This window comes from Echeneis naucrates, chromosome 14 (genome assembly GCF_900963305.1).
Source record: "Echeneis naucrates chromosome 14, fEcheNa1.1, whole genome shotgun sequence".
Taxonomy (NCBI): domain Eukaryota; kingdom Metazoa; phylum Chordata; class Actinopteri; order Carangiformes; family Echeneidae; genus Echeneis; species Echeneis naucrates.
The window spans coordinates 11858022-11879475 of NC_042524.1; the positions used below are offsets into that span (position 1 = coordinate 11858022).

Consider the following 21454-nt stretch of genomic DNA (forward strand, 5'->3'; position numbering starts at 1 on the left):
GGTCTTTAGATGCAGAAACTGGTTTCTGAGCTGGTATAGGAGGATCTTTCGATACAGAAACTGGGATCTGAGCAGCTGAAGGACGGTCTTTAGGTACAGAAACTAGTTTCTGAATAGACACAGCAGGATCTTTCGATACAGAAACTGGGATCTGAGCAGAAACAGGAGGGTCTTTAGGTACAGAAACTAGTTTCTGAAGAGAAACAGGAGCCTCTTTAGATACAGAAACTGGGATCTGAACAGGCATGGGAGGTTCTGATGGAGAAACTGTGATCTGAGCCTGTACATGGGGGTCTTTAGAAACAGAAACTGGTTTTTGAAGAGACACAGCAGGGTCTTTAGATGCAGAAACTGGTTTCTGAGCTGGTATAGAAGGTTCTGATGGAGAAACTGTGATCTGCGCCTGTACATGGGAATCTTTAGATACAGAAACTGGGATCTGAACAGACACAGGAGGGTCTTTAGGTACAGAAAGTAGTTTCTGAAGAGACACAGCAGGCTCTTTAGATACAGAAACTGGGATCTGAACAGAAACAGGAGCCTCTTTAGATACAGAAACTGGGATCTGAGCAGAAACAGGAGGGTCTTTAGGTACAGAAACTAGTTTCTGAAGAGAAACAGGAGCCTCTTTAGATACAGAAACTGGGATCTGAACAGGCATGGGAGGTTCTGATAGAGAAACTGTGATCTGAGCCTGTACATGGGGGTCTTTAGAAACAGAAACTGGTTTCTGAGCTGGTATAGGAGGATCTTTAGATACAGAAACTGGGATCTGAACAGACACAGGAGCCTCTTTAGATACAGAAACTGGGATCTGAGCAGATGAAGGACAGTCTTTAGGTACAGAAACTAGTTTCTGAAGAGACACAGCAGGGTCTTTAGATACAGAAATGTGGATCTGAGCAGGTATAGAGGCCTCTTTAGACACAGAATGAACAGGGATTTCAGCAGGGGCAGGGTCCACTTTGGGTTGAGAGACTAGGATCTTCCCCACAATAGGAGGTAGTAGGGGTGCTGCTGAACCAACAGCATGAGCAGTAGGGGCTGGAGTTGGTTTTGGTTTGGGGGCAGGGGAAGTCTTATCTAAGCAGATTTGTTCGGAAGTGGGTTTACTTTTTTTTGGAGGAATCTTGTCTAATGATGCTGAAGATGGAGTTGGCACACATGCAGGGGTGGGTTGCTTTTTAAATGTCACATTGGTAGTTGACGATGGACAAAGATCTGGACCAGTGACAAGGGATGAAGGGCTCTTATTTAAATCCATCGGACTAGAGGCAACTGTGGGTTTCTGGGGGGGTGCAGTTACTGAACCAATGATTGTTACTGCCATGGGAACCGCTGTCTCCTGGGAAGAAACACCCGATGGAGGAGAAGAGGTTTTGGTTGTAACAGTACAGCCTGGCAGTACTGTCACTGGGGATTTAGAGTGCCCTTGAGCTGAAGTTAGGGAAGGTTTGTTGAAAGCAGAGCCTAATTTAGTAGACAGTGGTTGGGCATTAGCAACTGAGTTGGGAAGGCTATGTGTTACTGGTGGCACTTTAGCTGATGTGGGAGGTGGAGTAGCAACAGAGCCGGGTTTACTTACTGCATCAACATCTGGAGGAGATGCTGCAATCTTTGATGCCAGTTTGCTGGCTGTCGAGGTAAGAGTTGGACTAATTGATGGGGCCTTGATGACTGTGGCCGGGGTGTTGGGAGGAGCTGTGGTGGTAGCAGAGGTGGATTTAATTGTTATCGTAGTGGAAGACATAGCTGGAGCTGAAAGGCCTCCTAATGTGCCAGGGCTGGTTGAAAGTTGTGTTGTGGTGGGCATAGGAGTTGATTTAGTCGTGATGGTGGTGGAGGCTGCAGTAGAGTCCAAGCTCAGTTTGACTGAGGGAGTTGTCAAAGTGGAAGATTTGGTCAATGTGGTGATGATGTTGCTCGGCTTGGCAATGGGAGAAGAGGTTGAAGCAGTCTTTGCCAGAGGAGTGAAGGATTGTGTTGAGGCTGCTATGGCGATGGCTACAGGAGAGGGTCTCGCCACAGCGGCAGTGCTGACAGAGATAGTAGTCTGCGGAGAGGAGGCGGCGGCTTTGGAGTGGAGAGATGTGAATGATGGCACGACTTCACTCACCCCAGAGCTGATAGCACTGCTGGCTTTTCCCCACTCTGCCTCCACATCAGCCATGATGTCTTTACCCCCTGAGATTGAGTCAAAGGTCAGCAGAGAAGAAATGTCTGCCAGCAAGGAGCTTAGGCTGGTGTCGCCAGGTATCAAGGGTGGCTCAGAAGTAGGCGAGGGGGGGGAATTCTCATTAGTTCTGCTCACACTGCCTCCGGCAACCTGGGGAGTTGTGGTTTTTGACGGGGATGTGGGTGCACTGTCCTGTGTTGTCAAGATCTTGGCAGACCTACTGCTCCCATTCTCTGAGCTGTCCGGCGATCGAGGCTGGGATTTGGGGGTGAGGGTGAGGTCCTCTTTGATGATTTCCACACTGTTGGCCCGGGACGACATGAGAAGCGGGCTTGGAGGGGATTCCTCCTTATCCAGTTTATCCTTTGAGCGGAACTTAACATTGCCAAAGAGACCCTTCAGGCCACGACGTTGCCGACCCACTGGCTGGGAAACGGTGTGGGCTCGACGGTCCCCCACTCCTCTCCGGCCACCCCTTATTAATGACAAGAAGCTGAGGGACTTAGCTGAGCTGGCTGAAGAAATGGAGGTGCGAGCAGGAGCAGCAGCTATAACGCCATCTTCGCCAAGCGGCTCTTCCTCTGCCTGGTCTCTCTCTCCATGATGCACCTCGTGTCGCTTTTCCTTCTCTAACTCCTGCTCCAAATCTGGTGCTGTGCTCTCTGATAATCCATCCAGGGTTTTACTCTTAACAGGTGACTTGTTTCCATCCCCTTTGCTTCGTATAGAAAAGATGCTACCTGGCTTCCGTTTGCCAAACAGCTTGAATCCTTTTCTGATTTTTCCAGTCGGCTGGGATTCACCAGGTGGGGGGTCCATGTTCTCCATTTGTACATCCATCTTCTTTCTGCTTCCCCCTTTCTCTGTATCCTCCAGTCACTTGCTGCAGTTTTAATTCCCCAGGCAGGGGTGCAAGCATTTACAGCAGACCTCCTCTTTATCTCCGTCTGTAGCCTTGCTTTACCTGCGTTACTCTAAGTGTGTTTCTTTATCGGTTGTCTGTATCTCTCCCTCAGTCTCTCCCTCTCATCCAGCCCTTTCTCCTCTATTTCTCCCTTGAAAGCCCCTCCCCGTTGCCTCGTTGTTTTTTTTTTTTTTCTGTCTGGCTGCTCTCTCTGGTTGCTATAGCAACTGAGGAGCTAAGCAGCTTTCGTCAGCAATGCAGAGCCAGGGGCTCATCAACCCACCATGAACGCAGCTTTCTCTTCCTCTCTCTCTTCCTCCCTGTCTGATGACTCTGTTTACATAAACACCAAAGACAAATAGTCCATTAACAGGACAAAATGTAGTGATCTGAATGATCTGGATTTCTATCAACATTTCATCCATACTCTGTACCAACAACCTTTAGTAACTTGTTGTGTTCATAAAGAATCATTAATCATATTGTCGCAGTTTATTACGTTATAGTTTGGGAGATGGTTAACATGTTAACCTATAGTCCAGAGAAGCTGTCAGTGAGGCAGCATACCACCTTAAAAAGTATCACTTTCAGCACCTGTTAGAGAATATGTAGAAATAAAACAAACAGAAGTCCAAACAGTGTTTCTATCAAAGTCTCGAGGAACCCTGTGACCTTTCGAACATCTTAATAAGGTGAACAGTCCTGAAGAAAATGAAGCCATTGATGATGATTACATAATGATAAAGAAATTAATCGATTTCATTTGAAAGGGCTGAATGGAAGATGAGTGTGTTAGTGTTAATATGATTCCTTTTTATGGTGAAAATTTGGCCAGATTTGTTATCATGGCTTCCAGTGATAGAGAATTTTTTTAAAATGCTGTTTATTATTTGAAACGCAATCCTGTAATCGATACATTCACTGCCATTCATTGCACACTTTAAGGGGCTTTTCAGGAGTTATTTTCCAGTCTGTAGGAATGAATACCAAGTGCTTGTGTGGATAGTCAGTATTTAATTAAATCTTAAGATGCCATGTGCATCTTATTAGAGGATGTTCACAATTATTTAAAGCTACCCATTAAAGGGATTTACTGCTGGACTTTCTGAATATGTCTCAACTACAAAACCTACTTTTGCATTTATTTTTTGAAATTGTTTTACAACTAGCTCTCCCTGAATAAAATTAGACCTTTCTTATTTTTTTTATTTTTTTTTTTTACAAATTAGTCATTTCAGTCAAAGGAAGGTGGGGGATCGTTTTTTCTTATCAGGTCCATGGATTAGGTTTTGAGATGGGACAAGTGTGGCCTCTTGTGGTTGCTTGAGAAAACAGCACGGAGGCTTTAAAATGGGCACTGAGATTAAAGCTGCTGTCTCACCCACATGTATTCCTTGGCCCAAATAGGTCTGAGTAAGTAGGTCAAATCTGGCAGTTTCCAGACTGTCTTAAGACACAGTAAGAGTTTTAAGAGAGCAACAACACGCAAGTTTCTAGTTTTCATCTAATGCTTTGGCATGTTTTTACACCTCCAGGGCACATAGATGTTTGTATCTGGGATTAACTCCACAGCTGGACCACTTACTAAATAAAATAAGAAAAGGGTTTACTAGATTTCACTATGGATGGATGCTGCTCAATTGACAATTGTATTCATATTTTGCTACTTAAATACTCAATTGCATGAATAGTCAGTTGAATGTTGAGTCAATACTTCCCATTATTATGAACTACAGTAATAACTTTATCCCCTTTCATTGCAGGCATCAGTTCAGCATCTCCATACTATAACTACACGTAATGGCAGTCTCTTTGTCTCTTTTAAAAAAAAACATACAGACACACACACCAACACAATCACACAAATTATAGCTACTTTTATTCATTGTTTTCTAGGCAAATGTAAAAATATTGTTTATTTGTGCGCATATATTTCTTAACTTGAAGTATGGTATTATGGTATTTCTTTGTACATTTTGTAGCCATTTTCAATTCTAACATTTATAAATGTAAATAACATTTCTTTGTGGAACTAAAAAAAAAAAAAAAAAAAAAAGAAAATTATGTAAACAAGCAAATTGTTTCAATCTTTCATGTCCAAACTCTGTCATATTTGCTCTCCATGCCCCACATAGCCCAATCTTCAGAGGGTCGGCCTTGACTAAAAGGTGTTCATGAATTTTACACTTGAGTGATAGAATTTGGGTAAACCTTTGTACCAAATGGACAGGGTTAATTTAGATGATCTGCTCCACTGTTTTTAGACATCATGCTCCACTAGCACTGTGCTGTTCTCCTTGTTGTCACATTCCTCAGTGGGAAGTGTGTCATATGTGCGACGGTAGAAAAATCGAGTGACCAGCGTGATGATGAACATCTCTGTGATCATTATCTGCTGACTTAGCACTGCAGGGCAGGAAAGGAAAAATAAGAAATTATTTTTTTGTTTATGGCCTCAGATGTCAGCTAAGGATGCACAAACACATTTGGAGGAATTTCTTACTGGAGCCACGAGCTTGGGAAGAAAAGGGAGGAGAGCAGGCGATGGTTCCGTTCAAGGACAGGATGTTAATGATTGATGTCTGCAGCTGGCTTAACACAAGTACTAGCTGAGGAGAAAACCAACACTTAATCAGTTACACACATTATGCATGCATGTGCTGTTATGCAACAAAACAAAGTCATGTGGAGCTCTCTCAAAACCCGTCTGCTCTCTCTACAGTATTTTCTCCTTGATACTGATTCTGTGAAGTATTTCACTCACTCAAACCTCTGATAAGTGTACAATCTTATCATTTTATTTCATAAAGCAATCAAATAGTTTGACCCAGAATAAGTAATCCGTTTAGTTTTAATTTAATTTTTCGAATATGTCTGACCAAATTTGTATTCAAACCACACAGAGGCACTCGTGATATAGATGGGGGTTTTCTCCTTTTGTCAGGTGGAGCTTGTCTGGGCACTGTGACATAGCTACATACATCTGGTGCTGGCGGTCACTCACCTGGTACATGGCGTACTTGGGTATAATATTTAGGCTGCGTAGATGGATGTTAGTGTTCATGAACATGATAGCAACAGGCCAAAGGGAGGTGATTGTGAGAACACCAACGAACGGGTTAATCCAAATAGCTGTACCAGTGATCTCTAACTGCAAAACAGAAAAGAAATATTCACATGAGGCCTACAATTATTTATGTTTTTTGTGCAATCAGATATGTTGATGTTTTTTAACTTACATCAGAGAGATCAAAATTGCCGTTTGTCCACAATATGATGGAAAGGATGGAGAGCACAGTCTTTAGGATCGCATACTGAAGAGCACCGATCTTCAGAATGACTAGCATTCGCCTGGATGGTGCCAGCCAGAAACATATCAACTTTAGGTGTGTAAACAATCATAAGACACCATGTCTCAAAGTGTCTCTTCATGAGCAGTAAGGAACAAGCTTGAATTATTAGAGCCAGAACAGAATTGATTTGTATAAATACCTGGACATTGTCACACGTGGTAAACAGGGGCAGCAGCAGCAGCAGGGTCCTGTGTTGATCCTAAAGGTTTCACCTGAAAACCGCTCCAGAAAGACATCACTGCCCCCGAACTCCTCTAACATTAAAACGAGGACCTTATACACCACCACCGCAAAATAACTACAGAGGGAGAGGGAGAGAGAGAGAGAGAGAGAGAGAGAGAGAGAGAGAGAGACCTGTTTGTAGGGGACAGATGTGGAATAACTCAAAAATCACTGTTACAGAGAAGTGATCTTCATTTTCACTGTTTGTGATGTTATTTTTATGTCAGATTTAATATTTGATTTACTCTTATAACAAATCACATGAATCAGATATCAAGATGAGCATGTGGCTGGAGAGGTGGCATGATCTTTGATCTTGATTTGGGCATGTAATGATTCACCATAATGTTCTTAAACTTCTTCTAGACTACATCAGTAGTGACAAGTACAATGAGAGTCTGGGGTATTTTCATTCAGTCGTACAAATTATTTTTGTTTGCATTCAATCCTTTGGCCAATAATCGGAATTTTGAAATTTATTAAAATAACAAAGTGATGCAACTTATCTCATTATTGTTTATCCTAAAATATGGACAGAAACTCTAAAATCGTATTACACCTTACTAGAAGTGTCCCTCTCCTGCACGGCATAATATTTGGCCTGTTTACTAATTGATGTGCATTTAAAAGAAAATGTACCAGTTAGACGTCATGTCTGTGATCATGACTGCCCTGGGGATCCACATCCCAAAACAGGCCATGGTGGCAATTGCCTGACAGAGTGAAAAAAAAAAAATAAATCATTATTTAAGTTAAAAGTCACTAAAGCATGTTTTTTCTTGTTTCAGCCAGATTCCTTTTAGTGTTTCAAAAGATTTTGTGTCCGAGTTCCCGTTCAGTTCTGTTTTTATATTCATATTCCACAAAGTGATGGATAATGACGATATTGCTTGTAGGTTTAGAATTTGCTTCATCTTGTAACATCAAAATCCTGAACGCTTACTGGTGCTGCGCCATTTATCCACATGATGGTCGTCTTCTTGGGGTAAGGCAGCTTTTTATAAATGTAGACACACTGTTCCAGGTACAGCAGCAGGGAGATGCAAGACATGATGGTGAGCAGGGAGTACAGGCAAACTCCAAATACATCTAGCTCTGAGGTGGAAGAAAAAGAGAAAGCCTTTACTTATGTTGAAAACAGTATTTTTTTAAAACAAATTAATTTCAACCTGGTAAACTATGTATAGGCTACTAAATATACTTGATAAATACATAACTGTGGTATTTGGGAACAGAGAAAATATGATATGGTCAATTCAGGACTTTGGAACTAGACAAAACTAGACACACAGGCTACTGCTGAGTCAAGTGTTAATGTCATTAGCACAGACTGATAAGGAAATATTATCAGCAGCATATAGTAATGTGGTACTTACGCTTTATCACGTCAATGGCCAGCGGAGGCTCTTGTAAACAAGCCGGATCAATGGTTTCATTGAGTGCTCCGTCCATGGTAGATACCCCTCCTCAGGAAAATTAATAACAGATTTAAAAAAAAAATGTAAATAATGATATAGAAAATTAAAAAATTTCGCTCCAGAGAAAAAGCTGATGAATAGGTTGTAAGTGAAAAATAATTAGGTCTACCCAGATCAGCTACTTCCCTTTACATTATCCCACAGCAGCAGCAGGTTCAGCAGTGAGCGCACTTTAGCTGACTTTTGAAGTTAAAGGTGAGTTGACAGGTTAAGAGCTTAAAAGTTTATGAGAAATCCTCCATATGAGTAACTGTCACTCATTCATTCACAGGCTTAAGTCGGCGTAATTAAAATTACACCATGGTCAGAGTTTTAGTTGAACGGCTGAACTTTGACAGGGTGTGTTGTTTCCTTTCCAGTAAATATAAATGGGTATATAAAAAAGATAAGTTGAAACACACATGCACATACAGCTCATCTAAATGGCATGACATTATTTTGTTCAACTATATGGAAATCCTCAGGATAGCATACTTATTGACTATAAATGGTGTTATCAGAATTACCCTTTCACAGGATAATGAACTATTTGTTCAGTAACACATCAAAAGAGGAACAGCAAAAAAATTTATATAGATAGAGATTATTTGAAAATCCCACGTTATTATTTTAACTATGAACTACAAAGGCGGAAAATGATTTTCCAACGCAGAGCTGAGTATCAAATGTGATATAACTGTAGCTGTTGCATAGTTATGACGGGTTGAATGACACTGAGGCTGTTAACCTTTCCTTGGCTGGTTTAATAATCATGCCCATCCCAGTCATGATTGAGAGCAATACAAGAAATTAGCGCAGTCAGTACCAAACACTTCCTCCACCTTATCAGCAAGGCTACATTTTTAATACTACAATTTTCATTTTGCAATCTTGTGATATAAAACGGTTTACATCACCAGCAAATATGACATTGTACTTAGCATTAAGTTGAAGATGACTAAGTATAGAAGTAAAAATTCAAAAAGAACAAAAAACTGCGTGGAGGTATGTTTTCACATACACCCAAAGCTTCTTTTTTTTTTAAACAGTTTCATCCAATACATTATTGTCGTGATCACAAATCTATCATTTCTGTTTATGTGACGCACAAAAGTTTTGTTATCCACAAAGTCAGTCATTATAGATGCTTCACATTATTCTTGTTAAAAATCCCAGCGCACCAAATGTTTAAGGAGAAGAATCAGACTTTATTTTATTGTTTCTTTACATTTATTGTTACAGAACAGTGAAGGTCACCCTGCACGAATGTCTTTCTCAATAAAAAAGCAGTTCTTTACAGGTCTCACTACATTAGCAGCTCCAGCTGCCTGGAGGTGTACTAAGCTAAGTTCAGTCAGTGAAATTAGTTATCAAACTACTATGAGTACATTCACATGGGCTACCACCCAGCAATATCTACGCATTATGGTTATTCGCTGATTACTCAGGCTAACTCAGCCCACAGTGCACAGTGCATTATTACTATGAAAATGTAATGTAAGAAAAGAGCTGCCAGGAGCACAAAGAGGAGCATTAATAATGACACTCGCATACAAAATCCACCTCATTTATCCTGGTTTAGGCTCATGAGCCACCTGGAACACATTTCCCTGTATAGAATTTTTATTTGTGGTTTTGTTTTGTGCACTTTGCTTTCCAAACCTTCAAATAAATCTTATCATCATCCTGGAAAAGCAAATGGAAAGAACACAGATTTAAGCCCTGACCCTTGGCATTAACATGTAAGATCAATTTATTTCATACAACTGTAAAGCAAATGATTGCGCATGAGCATGAAAACATAAGAAGACGAACACAAGCTTCTGCAATCTGTTTTTGAAAAGAAAATAAATACAAATAAATAGAATCAATATAAACGAAAATAAAGTGCAATTAATTCATAATAGCTTGATAACAAGAAATTGCAAATATTTACTGTGCAACGAAAATTGATGTCATTGATAATGATTTGTTGGTTTGTGTCTTAATTACCTGGAATGAGAAACAGTTTTGGCTGGAGTTCAACTGGGTTTGGTCCTCACATTTTAAGCTTATATTACTTACACATTTACCCATCATATAAAAATTTTTATGTAAAAAGAATATCTTCAAGTGTAAACAAAAAGACAATAAAACCTTGTCAATCATGTAAACTAAATAAGACCATTTGATAATTGACTAAATGTCTGAGTAATTGCACTGTGCTTGAAGAAATGAGAAGACAAACTAGTCAGAATCAGAGAAATAAATGTGTCCCCATTTTGTCTCTTGATTTATACAAATGGTGCCTATGCAGTTTCCACTGCTTTATATTAAACAAAACCAAATTTGAGGCATCAGTGCTGGATCAATACTGAGGATGAGTCTACATTTATGTACACGAATTAATGCCATTATGCAGACAATTTAGCCAAACACTGGCTCAATGGAGAAAAAAAAACAGTTTTACGATCTTTGGCTCTAAACAAAGAGAATCTCTAGATTACCTCTGAAGAGCCTGATATCTATGAGGTCTATGAGGTCCCTGCACAGTCTTAGTTGATATGATAGCAGTATTTTTTTTTAAAGCACAGTAAATGAAGACTGATGTCCTTAATGTATATAAAAAAAAAAACCATGTGGCTTGAGGCTGTACTGTCAAACTCAAAATGAGGGTGGAGGACGGCTCCTGTGGAGGCGCTGAGGCTCCTGATATAAGGCATTGTATTTGATGGGCACTTTACCAACGTGCCTGTGACCTGCAACAACAGCCAGTAAAGTATGAGTAAACATAAGAAAACAAAACCTGCAAAACTTTACAGAATTTATGAGACATCCATATACCTGCTATGGCTCACTATTCACAGTTACAGAGACCATCTGACCTCCATCTGAAAACAAAACAGCAAGGCCATAAGAGATGGTTCAGGAACAGTGAAAAGTTGCATTTTGTTTAAAGGAGTGAAAAAAAGGCCAAAATGACATAAACATTTTAAATGTGAGAAAAAGCATCGCACCAATTTTCTCTTTGCCGTTGTCCACGGTATGCTGTATGTTGTTGGCAGGCACAGAAGAGTTGGGCTCCCCATCAGCAGGGCTGTAATTTAAGTCCCATTATAGATCAACGCTCAGCAAATTACTAAAAAGAAAATCACTTTTAAATGAATAAATACATAAACACTAGCCTTTTTCCATTTTGCTGGAGGACACTTTTTGCTTGTTCAGGATCTATATGTACCAATCTGGTAAGAAAAGAATGTCCATCTCCCAGACTGATAAAACAGATATAGACAGCATTAGTGAACATATTAATTTTACTTCTAAGACTGAATCTGCTTATTTCCTCCACTCCAGTAAAGCTTAAACACTTATGACATGTATATAATTTTGTCTGCGATAATGCTGCAGTTATATCAGGGAAGACTCACCTTGAGAAAACAGGAAAAATCCAGTACTTTGCTCGGTCTCCAAACACCTCAGCTACATTTCTGCTAAAGCCGAGTGAAAACCCATTTTTATCTGGGCCATTCGCGAAGACAGGAGCTCTAAAAGCTTCTGAAAGAGCAGAAAAATATCATCACTCAGTGATTAGGGGTGGCTTTCAAAGGACACAATCAACACTGAAATGAAACTACATATATTTTTTAGATTTTATAGTTACCTATAGTGGTCCTGTTCTTGCCTACAAGCCATAGATGATAGCTAAGAAGGGACAGGATGCTGATAAAGAACAGGGCCGCCACAAAAAACAGAAACAAGATGTGGAATTTGGCGTGTGTGTCAGGCAGCTGTTTCTTCACAATGGAAAAAACAGAACAAAAGTGTTAGTCTTGTTACTCTGCATGTCTCCAAGAACACTTCTTGTCCTTAAGTCGAGTTATCTTTGCTCAACAACTGGTTACACTTCATAGACAAAGAAAAACAATATCCTTCATTGTGTGGTTCCATTATCCAGCATTTTCTTCTATAACACAATATATTTCTTCACTGTTGGATTGTATGACAGAAACCATTGTCTCATGCCAAGCTGTATGCTCGAGACTCCACTGGTTAGCCATCTCATGACACACTACACTGATTGGTGGCTGCTGTATCATACGATGCAATCAATAGTTGCAAGTCACATGTCTCACCACAGCCCAACTGCACTTAACTTTATAAGTGTTCCTAATAACTAATAGTGTTTAACAATATATGCTGTCCTGGGGATATAAATTCCATCCTAAAAAGATCCTTCATTCACCCTTATTGAAGTGAGAGCACAACACACAATCAAATGCAAGCACGTCAATAAAAAACAAATATTAAGAGGAAGTTTTGGTACTTACAGTCCAGAATTTGATGAAATACTGGATGACTGTGGCACAAATTACTACACAGTAAAGTGAGGCGTAGGCCAAGAACAACACAAAGTACTTGTAATTTGAGAATCCGACACAGTTATTCACCCTGAAAGAAAACATGATATGGGATATACTGTCTTAATCCTACAATACAGTAAACAAAAGAGGCAAAAGGTGAATAATGTTACTGTAAAGTTGGGATAAATAAGCTGCATCCTGTAAACCTAGATCATGATGAAACAAAGAACAATTTTGATTGATAGTTGAATGAAAAAAATCCTACCAGGGACAATGATGGTCCATTTTGAGCACACACCTTTGAGGATGAGAGTAACAAAAACAAACATCCTGTTAGTAGATATCCCTATGTTAGAGCTTCATAATTAGACAATAGGCAGACCTCAGTTTAAGTCGAACGTTGCCTGTCGTTATGTTGTCCTCTCAAAATTTGTGAAGGTCTCAATTTAAAATTTGATTTAAAACAACTACTTCCAACTGAAATTATCATAGTTCAACCATAACATGCCTCATTGTTCAACAGCAATGCATCTGTATTTTCTCCCCAGTTTATCTGTATAACCAGAGCTCAGCTAATGTTTTCTTGCAGTTTGAGAATATAAAATCAGAAAAAGAACCAGTTTAATTATGTCTACTCCTTCAGGGAAAAGAAAATTGAAAATGGCAGTGTCAATGTTTAATTACACTGCATTCAATTAGAAAACACTCACATTTCACAGGTTGAGCAGTGATGGCAGCGGTCGGGTTTGATTACCTGGCAGCTGTGACAATAACGGATGGCTATTAGGAGAAAAAGCAAGCAGAATTACTATAGTATGAATCTGTATTACTCAGTAAGAGAATATCTTCACACCACATCATTGCTTTTTCCCCCCTGTATGCAACACAGTGTGAGGTAGCCAAACACGTTTGGGTTGTAGTCTGCATGGCTAACAATGTCTTTATGAGTTTTTGTCTATTCCCCTTCTTAAGACTAAGGTCATATTTAATCTTTTTCAAATGTTTTTTCAAACCAAGTAGGGAGCAGAGTGGAGGAGCCAGGTGTGACCTGGAGAGATAAGGAGGCACACCTGAGTTCAGTTTCCTGCTAGGTAGAGCTCTGTAGACACCAGACAGATAACATTGTGTTGTTTGAAAAAGATATACAAAAAGGGAACACGTGATGTAGCAAAACCTTTACACAACGTAATCTGTTTTGCTGACAGAATGGTCTACATGCATGTGCCAAACTAACATGAAATTCTGTTACCTTCCTATTTTTCTAAGGACAGCAGCTAAAGTAGTTCCTCTTTTAAGAGATGACAAGTGGCAGTTTTTGAAGCTGTGGTAAAAGCCTCACCTCCCCCTGCTGTGCGTGTATACACAGGTAAATTCCTTGCCACTTTCTTCAAAATCTCTTGTTGCGCCTCAGCTCGCTCTTCTCTCTCATACAGTTCCTTCTCTGCTCTGGGCAGACAGAACTGACAGGAACACAAAATGAACGAGTCAGAGACAACCAGATGTAATGGGCATGGTAAACTTATGGAATGGAACGTGAACACGGAAATGTCCCAAATCCTTTTTTCCTCTTGCCTTACCGCTTTTGAGGGGCCAGATGGTCTGGAGCAGATGGTCTTCCAGTAAGACCACGTAAACATGAAGAAGAAAATATGAAAGATGACCAAGTAGCTGACTGTTGAAAGAAAGGAAAAGACTGAATCACACTTAAATTGACATCTGTGGAATCAGCTTTCCAATTAATAATAAATCAACAAGTACCATTCATAGGAATGAAGAAAGTGAATGGAGTTTGGGGGATATCACTTACTTCGTTCTGCATTATTAGGGATTGTATCTACAAATAAATAAATAAAATGATCAGTGAGCAGAAACTACTGTCCCAATAATGCATGACTACACATCCCCCCACCCTACAGACAGACACACACACCAGCCCTTTCTCGGCCCATGTGGCAGCAGCCTGGCACGGCCAGCAGTGACCCACCCATAACAGAGAGCTTTGTTTAAGTACCAGGGATGTCCCTATCCTGACCACAGCCACAGTTGGACATAACTGCAGTGCAGATCTATGCTTCTAATGATATCATCAGTAGTCTGATGCAGATACAGATTAAAAAAAAAAAAAATGCATGATCAATATCCCTCTGCTGAACAATAGGCAGTGCATGGGCTATCCTAAATAAATTTGGATACATATGACTTACCACATTTACTAAGAAGCAAAAACAGCAAGTCTTAATTCATGCCCCACTTCATTATGAATGTATATGCAGTTGTAAAACAAATGATTTCATCAAAAACAAAGTCATGAATGAACAAATAAGCACACATCAGTCCCAATCTCCCAATCAATTACCTGCCACAATGTTTTTCGGACTATATTTCTAATAATATCTGTCAACATCGTTGATCTGATCGCTACTTTCATAGATTCAGCCACATTGCCAACAATTATCAGCCATTATCAAACGGTCTGCGCCTCAGTGTCGTAGATGTATCCGTTATTAAGTCAACAATAACACACACACACACACACACACACACACACACACACTTTAAAATGTCTCAGCCGACTTCCTTGTATTTGAGCAGCCGCTGCTGGTTTTGTGAAGGTCACAGCTTTTATAAAGGAGACAGACCACACAAACACCGGAGTTTTACTATATATGGCAACCCGCATTTTATCTCATTTTAACGGGTGCATCACAACTGCCGGGACGAACTGGTAAATCATTCATTTACTGCAGTAAAAAGCCCCCAAGACTCCAAATGTGACCAAAATAACATCTGTTATTGCTGTAATTACATAGATGCTTCTGTCATGAAGTTGTCCCTGTAAGGGAGTCTGCATGTTTACATCCCGAGGGGAGGGGAGAGGGGGGATTTTAAATCCCATTTCAACCACATTATCAAACTTGGCAACCCGTCAAACTGTCAACACAAGTAGATATCCCTTCCGGCCATCGACTAACAACCACGAAAGTGGGTGTACTTACACACACACAGCTCCACGACATAGGCGTAATAAGACCAGCCGACAACCAGGTTGATGAACAGGACAGGTACCCAGTTCAGAGCCCGTTTGCAGCACCTCAGCGCATGAGAGGGCGCCATCTTTAATCCGTGCGGGATAATATCCCACGGAAACGTCACATCCCCGGCTTTAAGGGACGGGACCGATGGGACTACAACACCCAGACGCCCCCAAGTCCGCATGCGCATCTGCTGCTGCTGTTCTGCCGGTTACCGCCCCCTCACAGAGCCAGGCTTTATGCGACTCATTTGTCATATGGAAGTTTAAAGTCAGCAGCCAAATGCAAAGGGCTGGCAAACTGTCACTGTCTGCTCCACAAAACACTGTAATGCTTCCTCTCATGAACTGTTTTAATCATTTAACTTATTTATTCGTATATTTGAGGTGTACACTATGGATAGGACAAAACAAATATTGTGAAAGACTCCCAACTTTTACAGACAAATGAAATCAATCCAGTTAACCATAGAATAATTAGCAGAATGGCAGTGAGTCGTTGGTATGCATCACTTTTATGTATATGTTTTTGTGTATTTATATTTATATTTATTATATTTATATTTATTATACTTCTACTAGAATTACTTTTAAAAAATTGCAACAGGATTTAAACTGGGTTAAAGCTAAAGTCAACATGCTGTTATGTGCGAGACTTCATGCACTGCAATATCTTTGTGTAGCTGCATCATTATTTCTTTTACCATAGACTACATCCATTTTATACCTCTCAAACTCCTCCAACATTTTAACTTAGGTCTCATGAGACCCGTTTCTCCTATCCTTTTGTACAAAGACCTACACTGACTTCCTGAGAGACGTTAAAAAACAAAAGGTCATACACATTTCCCAGGAAATCAAAATAGCTTTCATAAATGTAACCCAATCCCCTAAATGTTCAATGTTCTGTTTAAAAATGGTTTCACTTTTACAATCAGGAAAAAAACACATGCCTTCAGTGCTATGTCAGTTTCTATTTTAAGTTTTATATAAGTCTACTCGATAGGATCTGATCAGGAAATGGCTCAGATCTCCACCCTGAATGTTGTTGGTAACTGAATGCTAGGAAAACATTGAAGACATATGAGCAAATTTACATTTTTTTCACATTCAGTGTAAAAAACACAAATAGAGCAGCTCAAGACCCTCTGCTATATAAAATGGTTTCTATTATTATTCACTTTAAGATTAAGGATTTATTTATTGACACAAATACTGATTGCATACATTTGTGAAAAAAGTGTCCCAGTTGGTCTGTGTCCATTTAATGTAGAAATCATTCAGGCTTTTGGATCAAAACTCATAAGGTCTATTCATTTAACTTCAAGATATATGGATGAAAAAGAAATAATAACAGACAAAGTAAAAATACAATGTTCTACTCCTTTACTTTTCAATAAACTATTATATACAAGATAATGTGTTGCCATTGTTCTTGAAAAAAACTAAAATAAATTAAAGTACTTCCTTCATTAGTTAATCAATAGCCTCCTTATGCATATTATAATCTACTGGATTAATGACCCTCAGAGACTCCTGAAGATAACCGAAGATTTTGGAATTCATTATGCATTTCTACTGTGTGAGGAGGCCGCCTTGATGGAGGAGCGTGTCCCCTTCTGTGAGGAGGGGGAGCGTGGAGATAAAGGAGGGGAGAGAGATGAGGGAGAAGGGGAGGGAGAGGCAGGGCAGGAGTTGGGAGACACTGAATGTCGTCTGGTGGGACTGCTGCTGGGTGAGCCTCGGGGTGAAGAGTAGGGTGACAAGGCCTGAAGCATACGGCCACTCCGTTCCTGAATGGCATGCTAAACAAGGACAGCAGAGACAGGAGACATGTTTACTTTGCTGTTTTCTTCTCTTTTGTTGCAATGGATGGGTGACTCATCTCGTGATGAAATGCTCTGTCATTTCTTTATTGCACTTGGTCTTACCAAGCCAGCTGTATTTATTCAGACTTCCCACGTTAACCACAGTGTGTTTTGTCATAGCTCAAAGGATATAGGAGAATTTTATGGTTTGGGAACTTTTGGGGCAAATTCCCCAGTTGCAATGAAACTATGGATGAATTTGCTTTTGCACCGTTGTCTTAAATTGCCTGAACACTGAATCACCTCTGTGGCAGGCCAAAAGATGTTTCCTTACCTGGTATTGCTTTTCATGTAAGACCACACAGTCTTGTTTTAATTCAATGGGTTTGTAGCAAAGCACTTGTGTGATACAACGGAAACTTAATCCAAATGTTTTGGGAATTTGCTAATTACTTTCTGGTTTCTTTTGAAATTTTGGTTAGCTTAGCTTAGCATAGGTACAAAAAATAGGGGTAGACAGCTGGCATAGCTTTGCCTAAAGGTAACAACATTGGCCCTCTGAAGCTCACTAATCTATGATATTTACAGTTTGACAAAAACAACCTGTAAAAATAACAATTTGTGGCTTAGTGGGCATAGTTCTTTTTTCCAGTTTCAAGAAGTAAAAGATGAATTTCAGTGAGAAATGAAAGATTTGTTATCTGTTTTGGTCTGAAATGGATTTTTCCCTTCAGTCAGCGTGTCCGGTGGATTAACGTAAAATGAAACGTGCCCAAGCTCTGTCAGGTCCAAAAAGCTCCAGGAAGTTGCCAATGAATTCTCGTGACTTTTCTTCCCACTTGTGGATGAGGTCCTGGCTCTTCTCTTCCACTCTGTAGACAAAGTGCTTGGACTTCTCCTCCACTGTACGCACCGTCTCTTTCATCTTGTCAACCTGGTTCTGGAGCCGATACGTATTCTCCTGTCACAAACAGACACTACAGATGAACATCAGTATGTTGGTGATTATATCTATACATTTTAAAAGCCCATTTTTACTTTATGAATTAGAATTTGTCATACCTTAATGAATCCAACATTCAGCTCTCTGGCTGTGTACCCTCTTTGCAGGTTGCGCCGAACATAAATGTCATAGTCTCGGACAATGCGAGTGATCAGATCAGATGTGGAGATGCCCTCTGTCCTCTGAGTGGCCACAAACATTCCTGACCCGAATGCACAACTAATTACTAATTACAGACTAATACATAATGTACAACAACGAATTAATTCACAGTAATGGGTTATATTATCTTCACCTGCTTCCTTAATGTGTTTGTAAACATCCTCTGAGCCAGCAGAGGTGTAAGGAATGTCATCATGGGCCACAAAGTCAATCTGCGAGGGCAACATGAGAGTGTTTAGATGTGTATCTGTCTCTGCGTGAGATTTGAAGACGCTGTGTGTCCAGTGACTGCTTGAACTTTGACCTTGTGTTTCTTAAGGAACTCTGCAGTAAGGGTCCAGGGTGCGTCCCGGACCACCTCATCAACATAACGGCAGTGCGTCAGGGCATCATAGCGTTCATCCTCTGTCATCACCGTGAAGCCCTTATACTTATGGGTGAGTTCATCACTGCAGACTAAATAAACAAGAACTTACATGTGATGTCTCACTTTCACTCCAAGAATTTAAACTAGAATTAAAAAAGCCTTTATTTAAGGGTCACTTTATTCTAAGATTAGGATTCATACATATAGCTAATACAGCTTGAGGTCAAACGGTGTTTTTACTGCAATTTGTTGAGACATTCATGCCTTACCTCCTACTATCAGGTAAGTGTTGGGGAACAGATTTTTGGCTTGCATTAGAGCACGAGCATGTCCCGAATGGAAAAGATCAAAGATCCCATCAGCATAGACTCGCACCGGACGATGAGCTACAACAAATAAGAAATTAAATCTTCACACATAATTTAATTCATGTGGATGTACTGACATTTTATAACAGATACTGATAACTGAGCCGCCAATAAAGATCTTATGTTGCTGTTAATCTGTCAGTCATAAGGCCTGACATATTCCTGGAGTAAAGGATCATAATAATAACAACCTCATGATGAGCCAAATACCTGCCATTAAAAAATGTGCTGATACTGAAATCACATTTTATTACTGATGTCAGTGGATACAAACATAAACACATCCTCTGTTACACAAAATTAACAAGCAAATGCAAATTGAAACTAATAAGAGGTTTCACCTGGTGTACCTCTTCTGGCTTGTGCAATGGTCAGCTTTTCATGGGGGATGTCTGATTCACAACCGGTGGCTTTGGCAAAAGCAGCTGGCTCCCGCAAAGCCTGGACAGAGAAAAAGGAAAAAAAGAAAAAAAAAACGTCATGTGATATTTTATCAAATGGCGTATTTTTCTTCCAAATAAAATCCAATTAATATGTTCTCTAAATCGTTTCTGCACACATGTGATGCACACAATTAGTACAAAGTGAACGAACTGTCATTATATGCAAACAAGCATTTTCATAATTCATGTCATTCACACTGAATGGCAATGTACAGTTTCCAATTTATCGGAACTTGCATGTATTTGGGTCTTGGAGGGAAAAAGGGCTGTTATGACAGCAATATACAACAACAGGTATGTTGCAGAACTTAAGAAATGCAGTTGAAACTTTCAAAATTTAGATTTATTTCAGTAAAGCACAGCACGTCCTTATTGGGAATCCTGTCTAAATTCATTAAACGTATTATCAAAAAAAAAGATAATCTTTAATTAGCCTGAGTGATCTTAAGTAATATGCATCCTGATATGTTTTGGACTTTGTGTTGTGTGTAGTGACATATAGTATGTGCAGCTTTATCTGCTGTGTTGTAACATATACTTTGAACTTTGATTCCGTTCAAACATCTGATGTTTCATGGCTTAAACTATAAGATTGATGAAGTTGAACATCTTAAAATTTTAGCCTCCTAGGACCTGGCGTCCACATATGTGGACATCATTTTAGGTCGTATAGACCACAATACAATTTTTTTCTCAACAAGCGTCTGGTGCCCACATATGAGGCCATTATACTTCCACTCAGTGGTGTTAGAAGACTATAATGCATTACAGGTTAGATTCAAGATGACCAACAACGCGAAAGAGAAATGAAAAATGCATGTCATGCAATAGTTCGGTTCTTTAATAATGCCACTGACGTTAGCATTCTTCATCAGCATGGTTGTCAGTCCTTACAATTAGGATGTGATTTCCAACATGACACCTTTAACAGGCAAGTGCACATGTCAGCATCAGTGCATTGCTATGAGCCATTGCTACATTGTTCCACCCAGCTAATCTGTAAGCTACACTCCTAGCCACGAGTCAAATAACCACAGGAGAAATTCATTCTAAGTCTCACATGAAAATAAATTGATACAAGTTCTCGTTTACAGCTTTTAAATAAAGTGGGAAAACAAGACAAACAGAATCCCCTGACTGGATCTGTGCAACAATGAAGAAGGTGGCCATGTTTCACATTGACAGACGAGAGCTCACCCTGCGAGGGCCTCCTCTTTGTTTCTGCGGGCCCTGTTGTTGGTTGCCATTGCTGCCTCTGCCCCGTCTCCTTCCAGCCATCCTGGATTATTTTGGTGCTTTGTCTATTAACAACCGGCACCTGCCACTCCTCTCAGTTGTTTTATCCAGAGCACATGAGCGATTTCCAAACTTGCCTGTGATTTTAAGTCTGCCTGATCCTGATGACGCGAGAATGGAGTGGCCAAAGTTCAAGCCACTCTGGTGAAGCTATTCAGAGGTGAACATTGCACTGGCCATCAATACTGGCCTTCAGAGGACTATCCCTTTCTTCATCAGATATCACAGCTGAAGGGAAAAATGTTAGTTTTCCGAGGTACACTTTTTATAGCACATTTAGTTTTGGACACCTCCTGCTCACTTGTGTGATTCTGTTTCAACAGGTTAGACACAAGTCTTTCAGAGACACAGTAACCAAAAACATTGTTAAAAGATCATACTGTGCTCGAATTTGAACAAATACATTACAAAAAATGTTTTCAAGATAGTAAAGAAGTTTTAGCCACATTTGCAACAACTTTGGTTTTATTTGATTTTGAAAATAAAGTACAGTTATATAACAAATATGTACACTGAGACATTCA

At 39.9% G+C, this 21454-nt stretch overlaps 3 protein-coding genes across 3 annotated transcripts; all 3 read right to left on the bottom strand.

Moving 5' to 3' along the window:
• Positions 1-5340: 5340 nt before the first annotated feature.
• LOC115054185 (organic solute transporter subunit alpha-like) lies at positions 5341-8107 on the bottom strand. Its single transcript, XM_029519261.1, has 8 exons — positions 8032-8107; positions 7599-7750; positions 7295-7368; positions 6573-6731; positions 6320-6431; positions 6085-6231; positions 5584-5689; positions 5341-5486 (listed from the first exon to the last, which is right to left on the bottom strand). Exons 1-8 carry the CDS (start codon positions 8105-8107, stop codon positions 5341-5343), a joined length of 972 nt encoding a protein of 323 aa, XP_029375121.1.
• A 1213-nt stretch (positions 8108-9320) lies between these two features.
• Positions 9321-15570, bottom strand: LOC115054050 (palmitoyltransferase ZDHHC20-like). The gene is made up of 13 exons (XM_029519046.1): positions 15449-15570; positions 14260-14286; positions 14030-14124; positions 13792-13912; positions 13163-13232; positions 12718-12750; positions 12420-12540; positions 11753-11885; positions 11520-11646; positions 11277-11363; positions 11109-11188; positions 10936-10982; positions 9321-10850 (listed from the first exon to the last, which is right to left on the bottom strand). Exons 1-12 carry the CDS (start codon positions 15564-15566, stop codon positions 10939-10941), a joined length of 1056 nt encoding a protein of 351 aa, XP_029374906.1. The 5' UTR covers positions 15567-15570; the 3' UTR covers positions 9321-10850; positions 10936-10938.
• Positions 15571-17048: 1478 nt separating this feature from the next.
• On the bottom strand, positions 17049-20912 carry LOC115054333 (choline-phosphate cytidylyltransferase B-like). Its single transcript, XM_029519513.1, has 8 exons — positions 20832-20912; positions 19533-19641; positions 19093-19209; positions 18761-18912; positions 18590-18668; positions 18354-18496; positions 18064-18252; positions 17049-17288 (listed from the first exon to the last, which is right to left on the bottom strand). The coding sequence occupies exons 1-8, from the start codon at positions 20910-20912 to the stop codon at positions 17049-17051; spliced, it is 1110 nt and encodes a 369-aa protein (XP_029375373.1).
• Between the last annotated feature and the right edge of the window lie 542 nt (positions 20913-21454).

Coding starts and splice junctions, on each gene's coding strand:
- LOC115054185 (XM_029519261.1), bottom strand. CDS start 8,107: ATGGACGGAGCACTCAATGAAACCATTGATCCGGCTTGTTTACAAGAG. Junction 6,732..7,294: donor ACAGACATGACGTCTAACTG/GTACATTTTCTT, acceptor CTCCCTCTGTAG/TTATTTTGCGGTGGTGGTGT. Junction 6,432..6,572: donor CCACGTGTGACAATGTCCAG/GTATTTATACAA, acceptor GGCACCATCCAG/GCGAATGCTAGTCATTCTGA.
- LOC115054333 (XM_029519513.1), bottom strand. CDS start 20,912: ATGGCTGGAAGGAGACGGGGCAGAGGCAGCAATGGCAACCAACAACAG. Junction 18,669..18,760: donor AGTTCCTTAAGAAACACAAG/GTCAAAGTTCAA, acceptor TTGCCCTCGCAG/ATTGACTTTGTGGCCCATGA. Junction 18,497..18,589: donor CAAACACATTAAGGAAGCAG/GTGAAGATAATA, acceptor CATTCGGGTCAG/GAATGTTTGTGGCCACTCAG.
- LOC115054050 (XM_029519046.1), bottom strand. CDS start 15,566: ATGGCGCCCTCTCATGCGCTGAGGTGCTGCAAACGGGCTCTGAACTGG. Junction 14,125..14,259: donor CCCTAATAATGCAGAACGAA/GTAAGTGATATC, acceptor TTCTTTCAACAG/TCAGCTACTTGGTCATCTTT. Junction 11,647..11,752: donor CAAGAACAGGACCACTATAG/GTAACTATAAAA, acceptor CTGCTCTTTCAG/AAGCTTTTAGAGCTCCTGTC.